The sequence below is a fragment of the Phyllostomus discolor genome, chromosome 3 (genome assembly GCF_004126475.2).
Source record: "Phyllostomus discolor isolate MPI-MPIP mPhyDis1 chromosome 3, mPhyDis1.pri.v3, whole genome shotgun sequence".
NCBI lineage: Eukaryota > Metazoa > Chordata > Mammalia > Chiroptera > Phyllostomidae > Phyllostomus > Phyllostomus discolor.
In genome coordinates, this window is record NC_040905.2 from 200,083,732 (window position 1) to 200,095,922 (window position 12,191).

At 45.0% G+C, this 12,191-nt stretch overlaps 1 protein-coding gene across 3 annotated transcripts in view; it reads right to left on the reverse strand.

The window, feature by feature from the left end:
- Positions 1-12,191, reverse strand: part of ASTN2 (astrotactin 2) — an 821,613-nt gene that overhangs the window by 43,581 nt on the left and 765,841 nt on the right. For all 3 annotated transcript variants that reach the window (XM_028509080.2, XM_028509072.2, XM_028509089.2), the window contains one exon: positions 1,959-2,100. In XM_028509080.2, coding sequence (XP_028364881.1) covers positions 1,959-2,100 — 142 coding nt within the window. The remainder of the gene's footprint in view (positions 1-1,958; positions 2,101-12,191) is intronic.

Consider the following 12,191-nt stretch of genomic DNA (forward strand, 5'->3'; position numbering starts at 1 on the left):
AAATCTTTTAAAACTGCTACTTTCTATATACAATTATAGTTGTTATTCGTTGGAGAGGAGTTTATAGCTCTTCATCTAGCCCCATACTTGTTTTTCATAGATGCAGTGATCCAAAAGCCCCAGCGGATGGTGTCAGCATTTGCTCCATAAGAAGCTATAGAGTCACACACACTCTCAAGATCTGGATCCTGACTCAGCCCTGAAGCAAATGCCACCCCCTCTGTGAAGCCTACCCAGATATCTCACTGAAATAGGTCTGATAGCCTATTGCACCTTGGAGATTCCGTGTCTGTCTCTAATTAATTTTTGTCATTCTCCATAAAATAAAACTTGGGCCCCCACATCCCTGAGACAGTCAGGGGCAGAATCAAAGTTAGAGGCCCAGTTTTTAGCTCACAGCGATATTCCTGAGTTTGGTGCATGATGTGCTGGGTGTTACCAATCAGTCTGAATCTGTCAAGTGTTCACAGGAGCACCGTGGTCTTTAGAAAAGTCATGGTCTTCCAGAAGGAGTGAAGAGAGAATGTTTTGGTGGTAAGGGGGATTCACAGGTGCTGGAGGGACTCATACTTATTTATTGGTCACATCCTAAGATACTGTGCTAGGATGTTTCTTGTTTATTTTCATGCAACTCTGCAACCTCAGGTTTATTATTTCTTTTTAACTGAAGTTCATAGGGCTACAGCAACTTAGCTAAAGGTCATTTATCTAAAAATGTCAAAGCCAGATTTGAATACACACTCTGTGGTGTTTCTTACCATAATTAGGTTACAAGTTATCTGAGCCTAGAACCTTTGTCTTAATCGCATTCACACTGACGTTTTCTGGCACAGTACCAAGACCCTGGAAATCCTCAAAATATGTCTGCTGCATAAGTAAAGGAGTAGTGGGTGAGTCAATAAAAATGTAAATGAATGGAAGAATTGATGAACAAATAAGTGAAAGGATGGAGTATAAAAGGTATGAGTAGATGGATGGATGGATGGATGATAAAAGGAGGAAGGAAGAAAGGGGTAGATGGTGGGATGAATGATTGGGCAGGTGGATACATGAATGAATCATTAAGTGAGTGAATAGAATAAAAGAAAAAAAATGAGTTGAATGATTGTAAAAATTGTGATAATGCTCACCTTGTTAACAATGCAGCTTTCTAGGTTGGCAAGAGAGGTGTCTATAGTTTCATAATCAGGGTGCGTGAAGAAAACTGGTTTCTAGAACTGGTTTCTAGAACTTTGCATCGCAGCTTGTGATGGCTGCAGCCACATGTGGCAACACTCATTGAGATGGGAAACAAAACAATAAGTGCCTTTTCCCTCTGAGATGAGCAGATGCGTTTCAGAGTGACATCCTTTTTCATCTCCGGAAGTTTGGCGCAAAGACTCTAATGTTCTCTACAAAGGAGTGATAATGCTGCCATTTCTGAGGGTCTGGCTGGACCTGTTGCTAAAAGTGTATCTGTATGTGTGTGTGTGTGTGTGTGTGTGTGTGTGTGTGTGTCTGTGTGTATATGGATATATGCATGTATATGAATGTATATATGTGTGTATGTGTGTATATATATCATGTATATATACTTCAGATATGCTAATATATTTTTCAGATGAGCTACCACAGAACTGAAAAACAAAGAAAACACAAGGCAGGCACACTGGTCGCCAACTTCCTTGCTAACTTGCCATTTTCCCTCCTTGGGAAACAGATTCTTCATCAGTAGGAGGAATGGTTTTCAGTTTCTGGCCTCCATGAGCCCTTCAGCACTCACCATGTATGATTCTGTGACTCGTTATGGCCACACTTCTTCAATGGACACTTTTATAGCTTAGCATCTCAGGGTGCACACACAGGCTGGCATGTAGGACATTTGGTTGACCTGGACAAACCATTTATGCCTTGCCTCCCAGACTGAAAACTATCCTGTCTGCTTCACACTCCACATACATACACTCAGCATGTCTTACTTGTAGAGGCCGTCGGGCTCCAGACACTTGAAGATGACGGAGTAGATACTGACTTCAGGGACCTCTCCATGGCTTCGACCAGCTGCCACACAAGATGTGCCCAGGCCAGAGAGTAAGTCATCGGCAAAACTCAGGAACTCTCCTGGAGGGAGACAGAGAAAGATAAGCTCCCCAGTTCAGGCCTTGGTGAGTGGGCATTCTTGCCACTGTCCAGTCCCATCAGATGTCTGCATGCCATTATTAGGAAAATTAGTGCACAGAATAAGCACAAGATATGAAAATGACACAGATTAGTACATAGCCCTGTGACTCTCTGTTCAAATTTATGCCTGAACTTTCTCAACTGTAAAGTGGGGATATTGACACCTACCTTTATACTATTTTATCAAGGCTCAACTGAGGTAAATTATTGGGTAATCGAAATGCATGAAAAGGCTAGAGTGGGGAATTGCTTTCTGTAAGTCCCCTCCTTTTTAGAATTGCATTTCCTGTACAATGAAGGAGTTGGACTAGGAATGTAAGATAGGTTTCATGTCACATGGTCACTCTAAGGCACTGGCCCTAAATTTATGAAGTGTTGTGTTGTGGTGGGCAGAGACCTGGTCCTGCTAAGGAGGCAAGAACTCCATGACTGATTAGCAATGAAGGGGCATGGGACAGAAAGGGACTGGAGAAGAACAAGTGTCCTGGACATGGTGATTTTTAAGTCACCTAGTCATCAGATTTTAGAAAGCAGCTGAAGTTTACTAGAAATAGAAGTAATGCAGAATATTTGATAAAGACTAGAAAGAATGACTGAATATTTGGAACCCTGAGATCTCATCGAAGCTCTGTTAAGAATTTGCTGGATAGCTTCAGGCAACTAAATTCCTATCTCTGACCCGTAGTTTTTTCCTCTGTAAAGTGGAGGTGCTAGAGTAACCATTAGGATTTTTGAAAAATAAAATAAAAATGTAGATGTGCATGAAGATTAAGTTATGAGGAAACGCACACTAGGAAGAATTTAGAAATTAAATGTTCAACAATATAGAAACAGTAATATCAATTATAGTTCAGTGATGTAATGGAACATTTTACAGCCCCTAAAAGTAATATTGTGGAATAATATGAGTTATATGAAAGGATATTCATGATATATTAAGTTTACAAACAGGTTACACTAATACAGAATAATCTAATTTGGGGTGAAAATTTTACATGTGTATCCATTTAAAGAGAGAAGGAAAAATACAGCAAATGCATAATAGTAGCTTTGTCTGGAAAGTGAGATAATGGGTACTTTTCCTCTTATATTTTTGCTTATCTCTATTTTTTAAAAATTATCTACAATGAGCATGTATTGCTTTTGTAACAAGGGGAAAAATCAATACAATTTACTTAAAAATAGATAGAGTAAATGAGTCAGACTAAATGGCCTCTGAGTTCCCTTCCAAATTCTAAAATTGGATGATTTCGGAGCCAGGCAGGCATGCGTGGTATTTTCTACCACACAGTACAAAACGACAGGAGGCCTCCACACAGCTGGGTCCTTGCTCTGTCTCCCGCTTGACATGGAGGGCCTCCCACTCTCCACTTGCTTTTTTATATTTTTAAAGATTTTATGTATTTATTTTGAGAGAGGGGAGGGAGAGAGAGAGAGAGAGAGAGAGAGAGAGAGAGAGAGAGAGAGAGAGAGAGAGAGAGAGAGAAACATCAATGTGCGGTTGCTGGGGGCCATGGCCTGCAACCCAGGCATGTACCCTGGCTGGGAATCGAACCTGTGATACTTTGGTTCGCAGCCCGTGCTCAATCCACTGAGCTATGCCAGCCAGGGCTCCACTTGCTTTTATTTGCAGTAATAAGCAAGAGAAGGACGTCTATGCAACTCTGTCTTCTCTACCTGGGCGTAAGGGCAATCCAATTTAATGGAACCATAATGGGACAGTGTCTGAGAAGACTGAGACCCAGAGAAGCCACATGGCACTTCTCTCCCAGGGAACAGGGTGGGCAGAATATGCAGATCGCTTCCTGTGCGTCTTTCAAAGACAACCTCACTCTCCACTCACAGGTGAATGAATCATGTCACACCTGTCTGACTGAAGTGTCTGGCTGGGCCTGGGATTCAGGTGAACAGCAGTTCTGTAACATATTGGTCCCTGTGGTCCAATACAACAGATCTGATGGGTAGTGTTTTTTTTTGTTTTCCACTTCTTAAAAAGACAACGTACAGTTCATGGCCTTGATATGTAGATGCCAGCGAGTGTCTGGATCAGGCTGTCACTGACATGCAAGTTCAGCTGCTGTTGCCAGGCAGACTTGGGACTGAATTCTATTTCCACTATTTATTGCAAATCCCTTAACCTCTTAAAGTCTCAGTTTTCCTTTCTGTAACAAGGGACCAATAACTCTTTTATGACTTTGGAGTCTAGAAAGAAAAGCTGAGTCTAGGAAGAAAATCTTTGTCCAAAACCAGAGGTCTTGCTAGAAAATAAAGAGGTAAATGAAACCCTTTTTTTTCATCACAGATTCTGGCAACCCTATTTCTTCTCTAGGCCTCTTAGGTCAGCCTCTTTTGTAGTAAAATCATAAACCAACAATGTGTCTCTTTCCACAGGTACCAAAGCAATGCAGGAGGTGAAAAAAATGGGGGTGGGGGATGGGGGACATGGAATCATTCACTGAATGGAGTGAGAGCTTTTTACTCTTGGTTTCTTAGGGTCCCAAGCCTGGCTGCTTACTTTGGTTTTCTTTGAGCTTGGATCCATGTCTGTCTACTTTTCAATTTGTTTCCAGAGAGCCACTGAAAAAGCTGGCCCCTCAGGAGGGAACTTAGTAAACCGTGGCCTACATTAATTGTCTTCAGGCCAAAAGATGGCTGATGTTCATTTTCACATGGGCATAGCTTTCCAGGTATTTCCATGCATTTCAGAGTAATTTCGACCATGGGCACATGACCCCAAAATATTGGCACACAGTGCTAAGGTTTGCAGGTTTAGTTCCGGTTAAGAAGCTGGTTAATACGGAGTATATAACTAGTCATGCCAAGGACAAATTTAGGTCTTGGTTCCACTTGGAATTATCTGTATGTAAAGAGTTTTGAATGAAAAGAATTAAAAAGAAGAAAACTAGTATTTAATAGCAACCTTTCTTTTTTCCATTTAATCCTCACAGTACTTGAGCCTAATGAGTTAAATTTTAGTATCTCCACTGTAAAGCTGAGGTTATGCTTACAAATTTAGGAAGGGACAGAGCTGAGATTTGAACCCTTATCATCCTAACAACAAAGCCATGCCTTTGCTTTGATACTATGCTGCCTCCTAGAGAAAGTTTAAATAGGGGCCGTGTTAGAAAGCAAGCTCTCTCTGTTCTGTTCAATTTGCCATTGAATTCACGCCACTCTCTTAGCTCTATGGGCTTGAGGAATGAAACAATAAAAGAAATGGTCCCTGACCTTCTACAGCTTGTAATCTGACAACAGGAAGGGTTGTTAAATACAAGAACTGACCCATAAAGTAAATTGTAATATTGCTTTTCTTGGCGCTCTGTTCCAGAAGGCTTAAATGCAACCTAGATGGAGGCAGGTGACTGAGGCAACCCCTCACTGTCCTTCCTCACTTAGAGGAGGCGGGAGTAAGAAAGGCCTGGGACTTCTCTATGCACAAATGCAGTTCAGCACAATTCAACACACGTATTATGGCTCCACAGTATAACATACTCCACATCTGGCAGCAGTACCACTGAATAAACAGTAATACAGTGCAGTGGTTAATAGGCTGGGCTCTGAATTCACACTGCCTAAGATTAACTTCCGGTCCACCCCGACTTACAGCTTGCCTTGCCTTCTCTTGTTTCTATTTTCTCATATGTAAAATGGGTATAATTATAGTATATTGTTAGGAAACCAATCAGCACAATGTCTGGCATATTGCAGGAGCACAGAAACTCTCTCAACTGTCATTATTGTTTTTGTTACTGTTGTTGTCATAACCCAAGAGAGAGATAAGGACCCCTAGACATTTTGTATCCAACCTGCTCCTTCTCCAGGTGACAAAATTAAAGCCCAGAGAAGGAAAGTGGCATGCCCATGGCTGTACACAAAATGGGAGGTAGATTTGGAACAAGCCTTGATCTCTTAACTCCTATATCCTATTGAATAATTCGCAGCAGCCAACATTTGTGGTAACATTGCCAAGAACTGAAGAGCTTCCAGAGCCGCCCCAGGAGCTCTCACTCCTCAGTTCCTGACCAACTTTATTCAGCATGAGCGTGAACTCTATGTCCTGGGCATTTACTGTGTGCCGGGCAGTGTGCTAGGCACACAGTTGCACCCTGCTGTCTTCTTAAACTTGGAACCTGTGGGAACAATAAAAAGTCCAGGAGTGACAAACGACAGAAGGTGTTCAGCTGGTTTGCAGTCTGTAATCCAGCCTAACAGTGGTTTGGAAATTAGAATCTCTCGAACTCTGGGGGTAAGAAGGAAAGGCAAATGTTGGGGGCAGGGCTAAGTCTGTCTCCTCTATACCCACACTGACCTTCAACTGGATTAACTCCACTTTAATCTGTTTTATATACTGATGGCCCGTGTTTTATTTAGGTTGGGGAAAAAATCACTTAAAAAATAAAGAGCTTGGCTTAAAAGTTTTACTGCTTGAAATGTTTGAATCCTAAAGCTCTGCCACATTCCCTGATAGAAATACAGATGTTCAGGAATGTCGTACCCCCAGTGGGCTTTGCAGCCACTTGGGGCAGAGTCCATAATAACCAGCTCTTTTGCCTCTGAGCTCCACGTGCCCTCCACTAGGACGCTAGGCCTGGCTACCTCTGTCCCCTCCTCCATGGTGCATTGTTATGGCAGAACCCTCCAAGACCCAGGCTGCCGCCGCCGCCTCACCCATGCCTGTCCAAGACTCTAACATTCTTTTTCTGTTTTTCTTTCCTTGAAAACAGATAGGGAGTTGGGAGTCGCTGTACAGGAATGTGCCTGTTCCCCATTATGGCTCTTCTGGGGCTGTAACCCGAGTGGGCTTGGGCCAGACCCCCACACATTTCTTTATCCACTCAGACTCAAGCCTTGCTCTCATTATGATCCACAGAAAGGGTCAATCACGATTCTGCTGAGGCTTCAGAACCAACCCAAGAAAGCACGGCACAATTTTTCCACAGGCCCCGCCCCCTGCCTCCATGCTCTGTCCCACTCCTTTCATCACTCCCTCAACCCTCTTCCTCCTCGGTTTTCCCTCTCGCTCTCTTTCTCCCCTCACCCTCTCCCTCTGATTGAGGTCACAGTCAAAGCTGGCCACAAGAGCAAATTGAAACCAGGTTGGGAGAAAAGCAGCAAAGAAATTCCAAAATGGAAAGGGAGGGAGCAGCGAGTTATTTAGCCCAGGTGGGGAGCAAGGTCCCCACTCAGGACTCCACACTCTTTTCAGGAAACGCCGAGGGGATTTAGAGGCCACCCTGGGCTGGCCTCTCCCTAGCCTGCAGCTGCTCCTTGCTGGGTGCACAGGGAGAAGCAGGGTGCTGTATTTTCCCCAGCTTTTTTTTACTTGGACAAATGTAGAAATGCACTATAAGACCTTGTCAGTGACAGAATGCTTCTTGGGGGGGCCTTACACTTGAGGCTCTATCAGCTGCAGTGGATTCTTTTCTTCCAAAACATGATACTGTATTAATTTGAAAAAAACAGTGTGCGGTGGTACTTGCCTTATCCTGATGGCCTCATGGCCATGCGAGGTAGGGCAAAGGATGTGGGTTTGAAGGCCAGAAGGGACCTGGTGTGAAGGTAGGCTCCACCACCTACGAACTATATTATCTAGGGGTGGATAATCAAACTCTCAGGGACTGCTTCTTCATCTGGAAAGTAGGAGGTCATTGGAGAACTGACCTAGGAATAAATAGTACATGCGGCATCCATGCTACATGGATGGTTTACCACGTCAGTGCCCCCACACGCTGCCACCTCTTTCCCATCACATCCCCTCAATTTGTCTCATAACATTTTAGTGGTCAAACTCTGCTGCTTTGAGATACATTGAATGATACCTAACTCCCTAGAACTTCCTTTTTTCCCCCCAAAAGAAAGTAAGTTTTAAAAGGGGGGGAAAAGAAAAAAAGGGAGGGAAGAAGGAGAAAGAAAGGAATGTGTATTTAGTTCTTATGAGATGGCATCAAAAGTGTCAGGCATTTTTACTTACATCGTCTTGGTTAAACATTCAAAACGACCCTGTTGATTAATAACATTCAATACAACCTAATGAATTAAGTTAATTGAGCTTTTACACATGAGGAAATAGGTTCAAGGTAGGTCAAACAACTTGCCTAACAAAAGCCTCCTAGAAATGAGAGTCCAGGCTAGCACCAGGACATCTGAGAGATAAAGCCTGTGATTTCACTAATGCACACCGGCCTGCAGACAGTGAAATGCTTTGCGCAGGACTTGTGTTTGGGGCACCTCTATGGCACCAGTACCCGGCATACAGCTGGCCATGCAGGTATTTGTAGAATTCTGGAAAATGAACTTCCCTGGTTGAAGTCTCATGTCCCCCACCTCCCTCTCCCCAACACCAGCACCTGACATCTGTATGCTTTTGGGAGAGGCAGCCTGCCTCTGGTGTGACCTCTTTCAAAAGTGGACAGGACTCACATGGCACAGGAGAGAAGGGACTATCAGAGAAAGAAGTCCTCCAGAAAAGGACATGGTGGTCTAGCAAATGTCTGCTGAGAGCTCCTATGTGCCAGGCATCGTGCTAAGGGACTTTTGGCTCATTGTTGCACCAGTCCTTAAGTAGACAGCTGTTGGTTTGACCTCCCTAAAACCCATGTCTCCTTTTACTAATATAATAGCACCCTAGTTTTCCACTGAGGAGTCATCTCTCCCCCAATTTCAGTCAATAGGACTTATGTGTCACTAAGGCCTCCTCCGCCTTCTAGAGATGGACATGTAATCAATGACCTGCTATTCCACCTCAGAGGACAAAGAAACAAACAAGTGACCAAGGCCTTATCAATTAGACTAACGCTTGGGTGAGAGACCAGGTCCTGATGACATCACTTGATGGCTTGGATCTGTGCGCCTGAAGCCAAATATACCCATGGGTATTTCAAATATATGTGTCAATATTTTCCCTTTTCTGCCAAAGCTAGTTTCCATTTGTTTTCTATTCCTTGCAAACAGGAATCCTACCAGATATAAATTCTCTGAGGTCAATTTTATGATTACCACTTTATACTTGAAAAAAAAAGAAAAAACATGTTCGCAGGTCTTAAGCAAGTTGCCCAAGGTCACACTCCATCTAAATAACAAGGCTGACTTCAAATTCAGAGCTGTCAGACTCCAGAACCCGAGCCTTTTCCATCATAAAACACTACCCAGGGCAAGGGACACAAAGAGTCCATTATTGAACAGAAATCACTGAGTATTTCCAATGCCAGGCTTCCTGTGGCCCCAACTTCTGACCTCATCGCTCGTGCTCCCTTCCCTGCTCGCTCACAGCGACCACGCTGGCACCCTTCCCTCACCTCCAGCAGGCCAAGCACGTTCCTGCCCCGGGTCTCCATGCCTGGGGAGCTCCTCCCTAGGTCTCCGCATAGCTCAGCCCCTCTCCCCACCTAGATCACTGCTTAAATGTCACTTCCTTAATGTCATGTAATCATGCTCTGTCCCTTTTCCCTACTTCATTTCTTTTCATTAAACTCACCTTGTTCTCTCATATACTGAGGCATTAAAATGCCATCTGTATGTCCCACTGTAAGCCCCACGAGAAAGGGGCTTTGTTCCCTCACCATGGTGCCTGAACACAGAAGGCTCTCCGTGAATATTTTTCCAGGGAGTGTATGTATTCAGTGCATACTGTAAATGGAGCTGATGACTGTGAACAACATGAAGAAGAATGTTGTAGTCCCTGATCCCTGGAAAGCAGAGCCTAAGAGAAGGGCTCAGGTGTGGATGGTTTATTTGGGAGGCAATTCTAAGAAGCGGGGATGGTAAAAGGGAAGGATGAGATAGGGGAGAGGAAAAGTGAATATAGGGGTACGTCACTAAGTTTACTCATGTGAGTGAGGGGGCTCTGTTCCACAGGGACCTTCTAAGATGTGAATGAGATGTCTCCCAGAATTGTTTGGCCAACAGTCGGAGAGCTAAAGCATGCATCCCCTGATTCCTGATGACCACAGGGTGAGAGCCTCCCCAGGAGGGTAAATTTTCCCACACTGTGTTTTTCAGCTATGCTTGTGCATGGCCACAGGACTGCCCCCTCGGTCTGCACAAGGCCATGGGCAGAAGCTAGGAGCATGCATTTGATGTCACTGGCAGCATGAGGTGAGTCTGGCTGTACACAGACCTGCCCACCACACCTGTGCCTGAAGTGGCCATGGGCCAGGAGGGTACGGCCTGGCCCGGGGGGGGGCGGGGGTCTGCTACAAAAACCCAACCTGTGCCTTTAAGGAACTTACAGAAAAAGCAATTGGTGAGCCTTCCTCACTGAAGCCTAGGATAGACCTGTTAGCCCCATTATAGGAGCAGTTCACAAACAGTTATTGAACACCCAGCAGGCACCAGGGGAAAAACTACCCACTGCAGACACAGCACACAGCCCCTTCCTTCCCTGTGGCGTTCGCAGCTGAGCAAGGCAGAGCCATAGTGACTGACTGCTTTTATGAGTGACCCACCAGAGTCCTGCAACTTATTATTAATACAGAATTTAATAATATTAACCTCAGTGGTCACATGCACTTGACTAATGGAGTCTGCCCTTTCTTATAGTTGGATTAATCAGGGGCATTAAAAGCCCTCGTCATCCCCACACTCCCGAGGATAAATGATGCTAATACATTTGGCCAGAGAAGGAGAGGGTATTGCTAGCATGTGTGAGGAGAGCCGACCTGGGGACCGGACTGCAGAAAAGGAGAAGGAGGAGGAGGAGAAGGAGGAGAAGAGCCAAGGCCCGCCCCCTGACCATCACTCTCTGAGGACCGCAGTGTGTGTTTACTGCTGGCACAGCCCTCATCCATGGAGGGTTTTCTTCTCTTTCTTTTCTTTTGAAAAATCTCAATCCTAGGTGCTCCACTATTGTGAAGTGGAAAGAACCAACTGTACAAAATGTGCTCCTCATCGGAGCCTCGGTTCCTTGCATACTTCCAACTTCCTCTGGGCTGAGCCCCGTTGAACATCTCCCGCTCTGTGCGAAACGGCAGGCACCGTGAGTGCTGATGGTGGGCCCCAGCAGCCCCTCTGACCACAGATGCGATGAAACAGCATATAATCTCGCAGAGCTGGGCTGATTATTCTCGGTTTGTTAAGAAGACAAGAAGAAGCCCTGGCTGGTGTAGCTCAGCGGATAGAGCGAGGCCTGCGAACCAAAGTGTTGCAGGTTCGATTCCCAGTCAGGGTACATGCCTAGGTTGCAGGCTATGACCCCCAGCAACCACACATTGATGTTTCTCTCTCTCTCTCTTTCTCCCTCCTTTCCCTCTCTAGAAATAAATAAATAAAATCTTAAAAAAGAAGAAGAAGACAAGAAGAAGCTCAGAGCGTCAAGGCAGGTTGCCCAACCACACAGCTACTACATAGCAAAGCTAGGCCTTGAACCCAGGGCGATCCAACTCCAGAGCCTGCGGTTTTTTCCCAACATGCACTTCCTAATTGCTCGATGGGCCTCCATCTCCTTGTCTCTAACGTGAGGATGTCAGCATTACTCTGCAAGGGGGTCAGGAGGAGTGAATTAAACTAAGTCCATAAAACTATAAAAGTACTTTATAATCTGGAAAGCGTGATGCATATGTGAAGAGTGTTCATTAAGGGAAATCCACAGAGAGCCTGTAAGATGGGGACAATGTCAGATGGGTGCTTCTGGAGTTAGAGGTAGGGAGAGGAGGCCGTGCTTTGCCAGGAACTGAGGCATGTATTGTGGGTGTTTAGACCTAACAACACATCAAGACGCACACAGAGTGTGGGGATGAACCTTTCACCAGGGTAAAGGCACAGAAACATACCCACATGTGTGCAGAGGAATTTCTGTATCGCAGGAAAGGAGAAAAGCGTTGGGGGCACGAAGATGGTAAATGCAGAGAAACGTACAGCTGGCTCCCTGGGACTGGAGCTTCCAGAACTGTTCTCTCCCCAACCCCGGCATGCCTGCCTGGCTCAAACCTCTGCCGAATCACCGCAGCACCCACGCTGGCGGCCCAAATCCTCTCTTTACAATGAGGATTGCCTTCCTCTTCCTAAGCCCTCTCCTTTTAGAAAACCTTTCACAG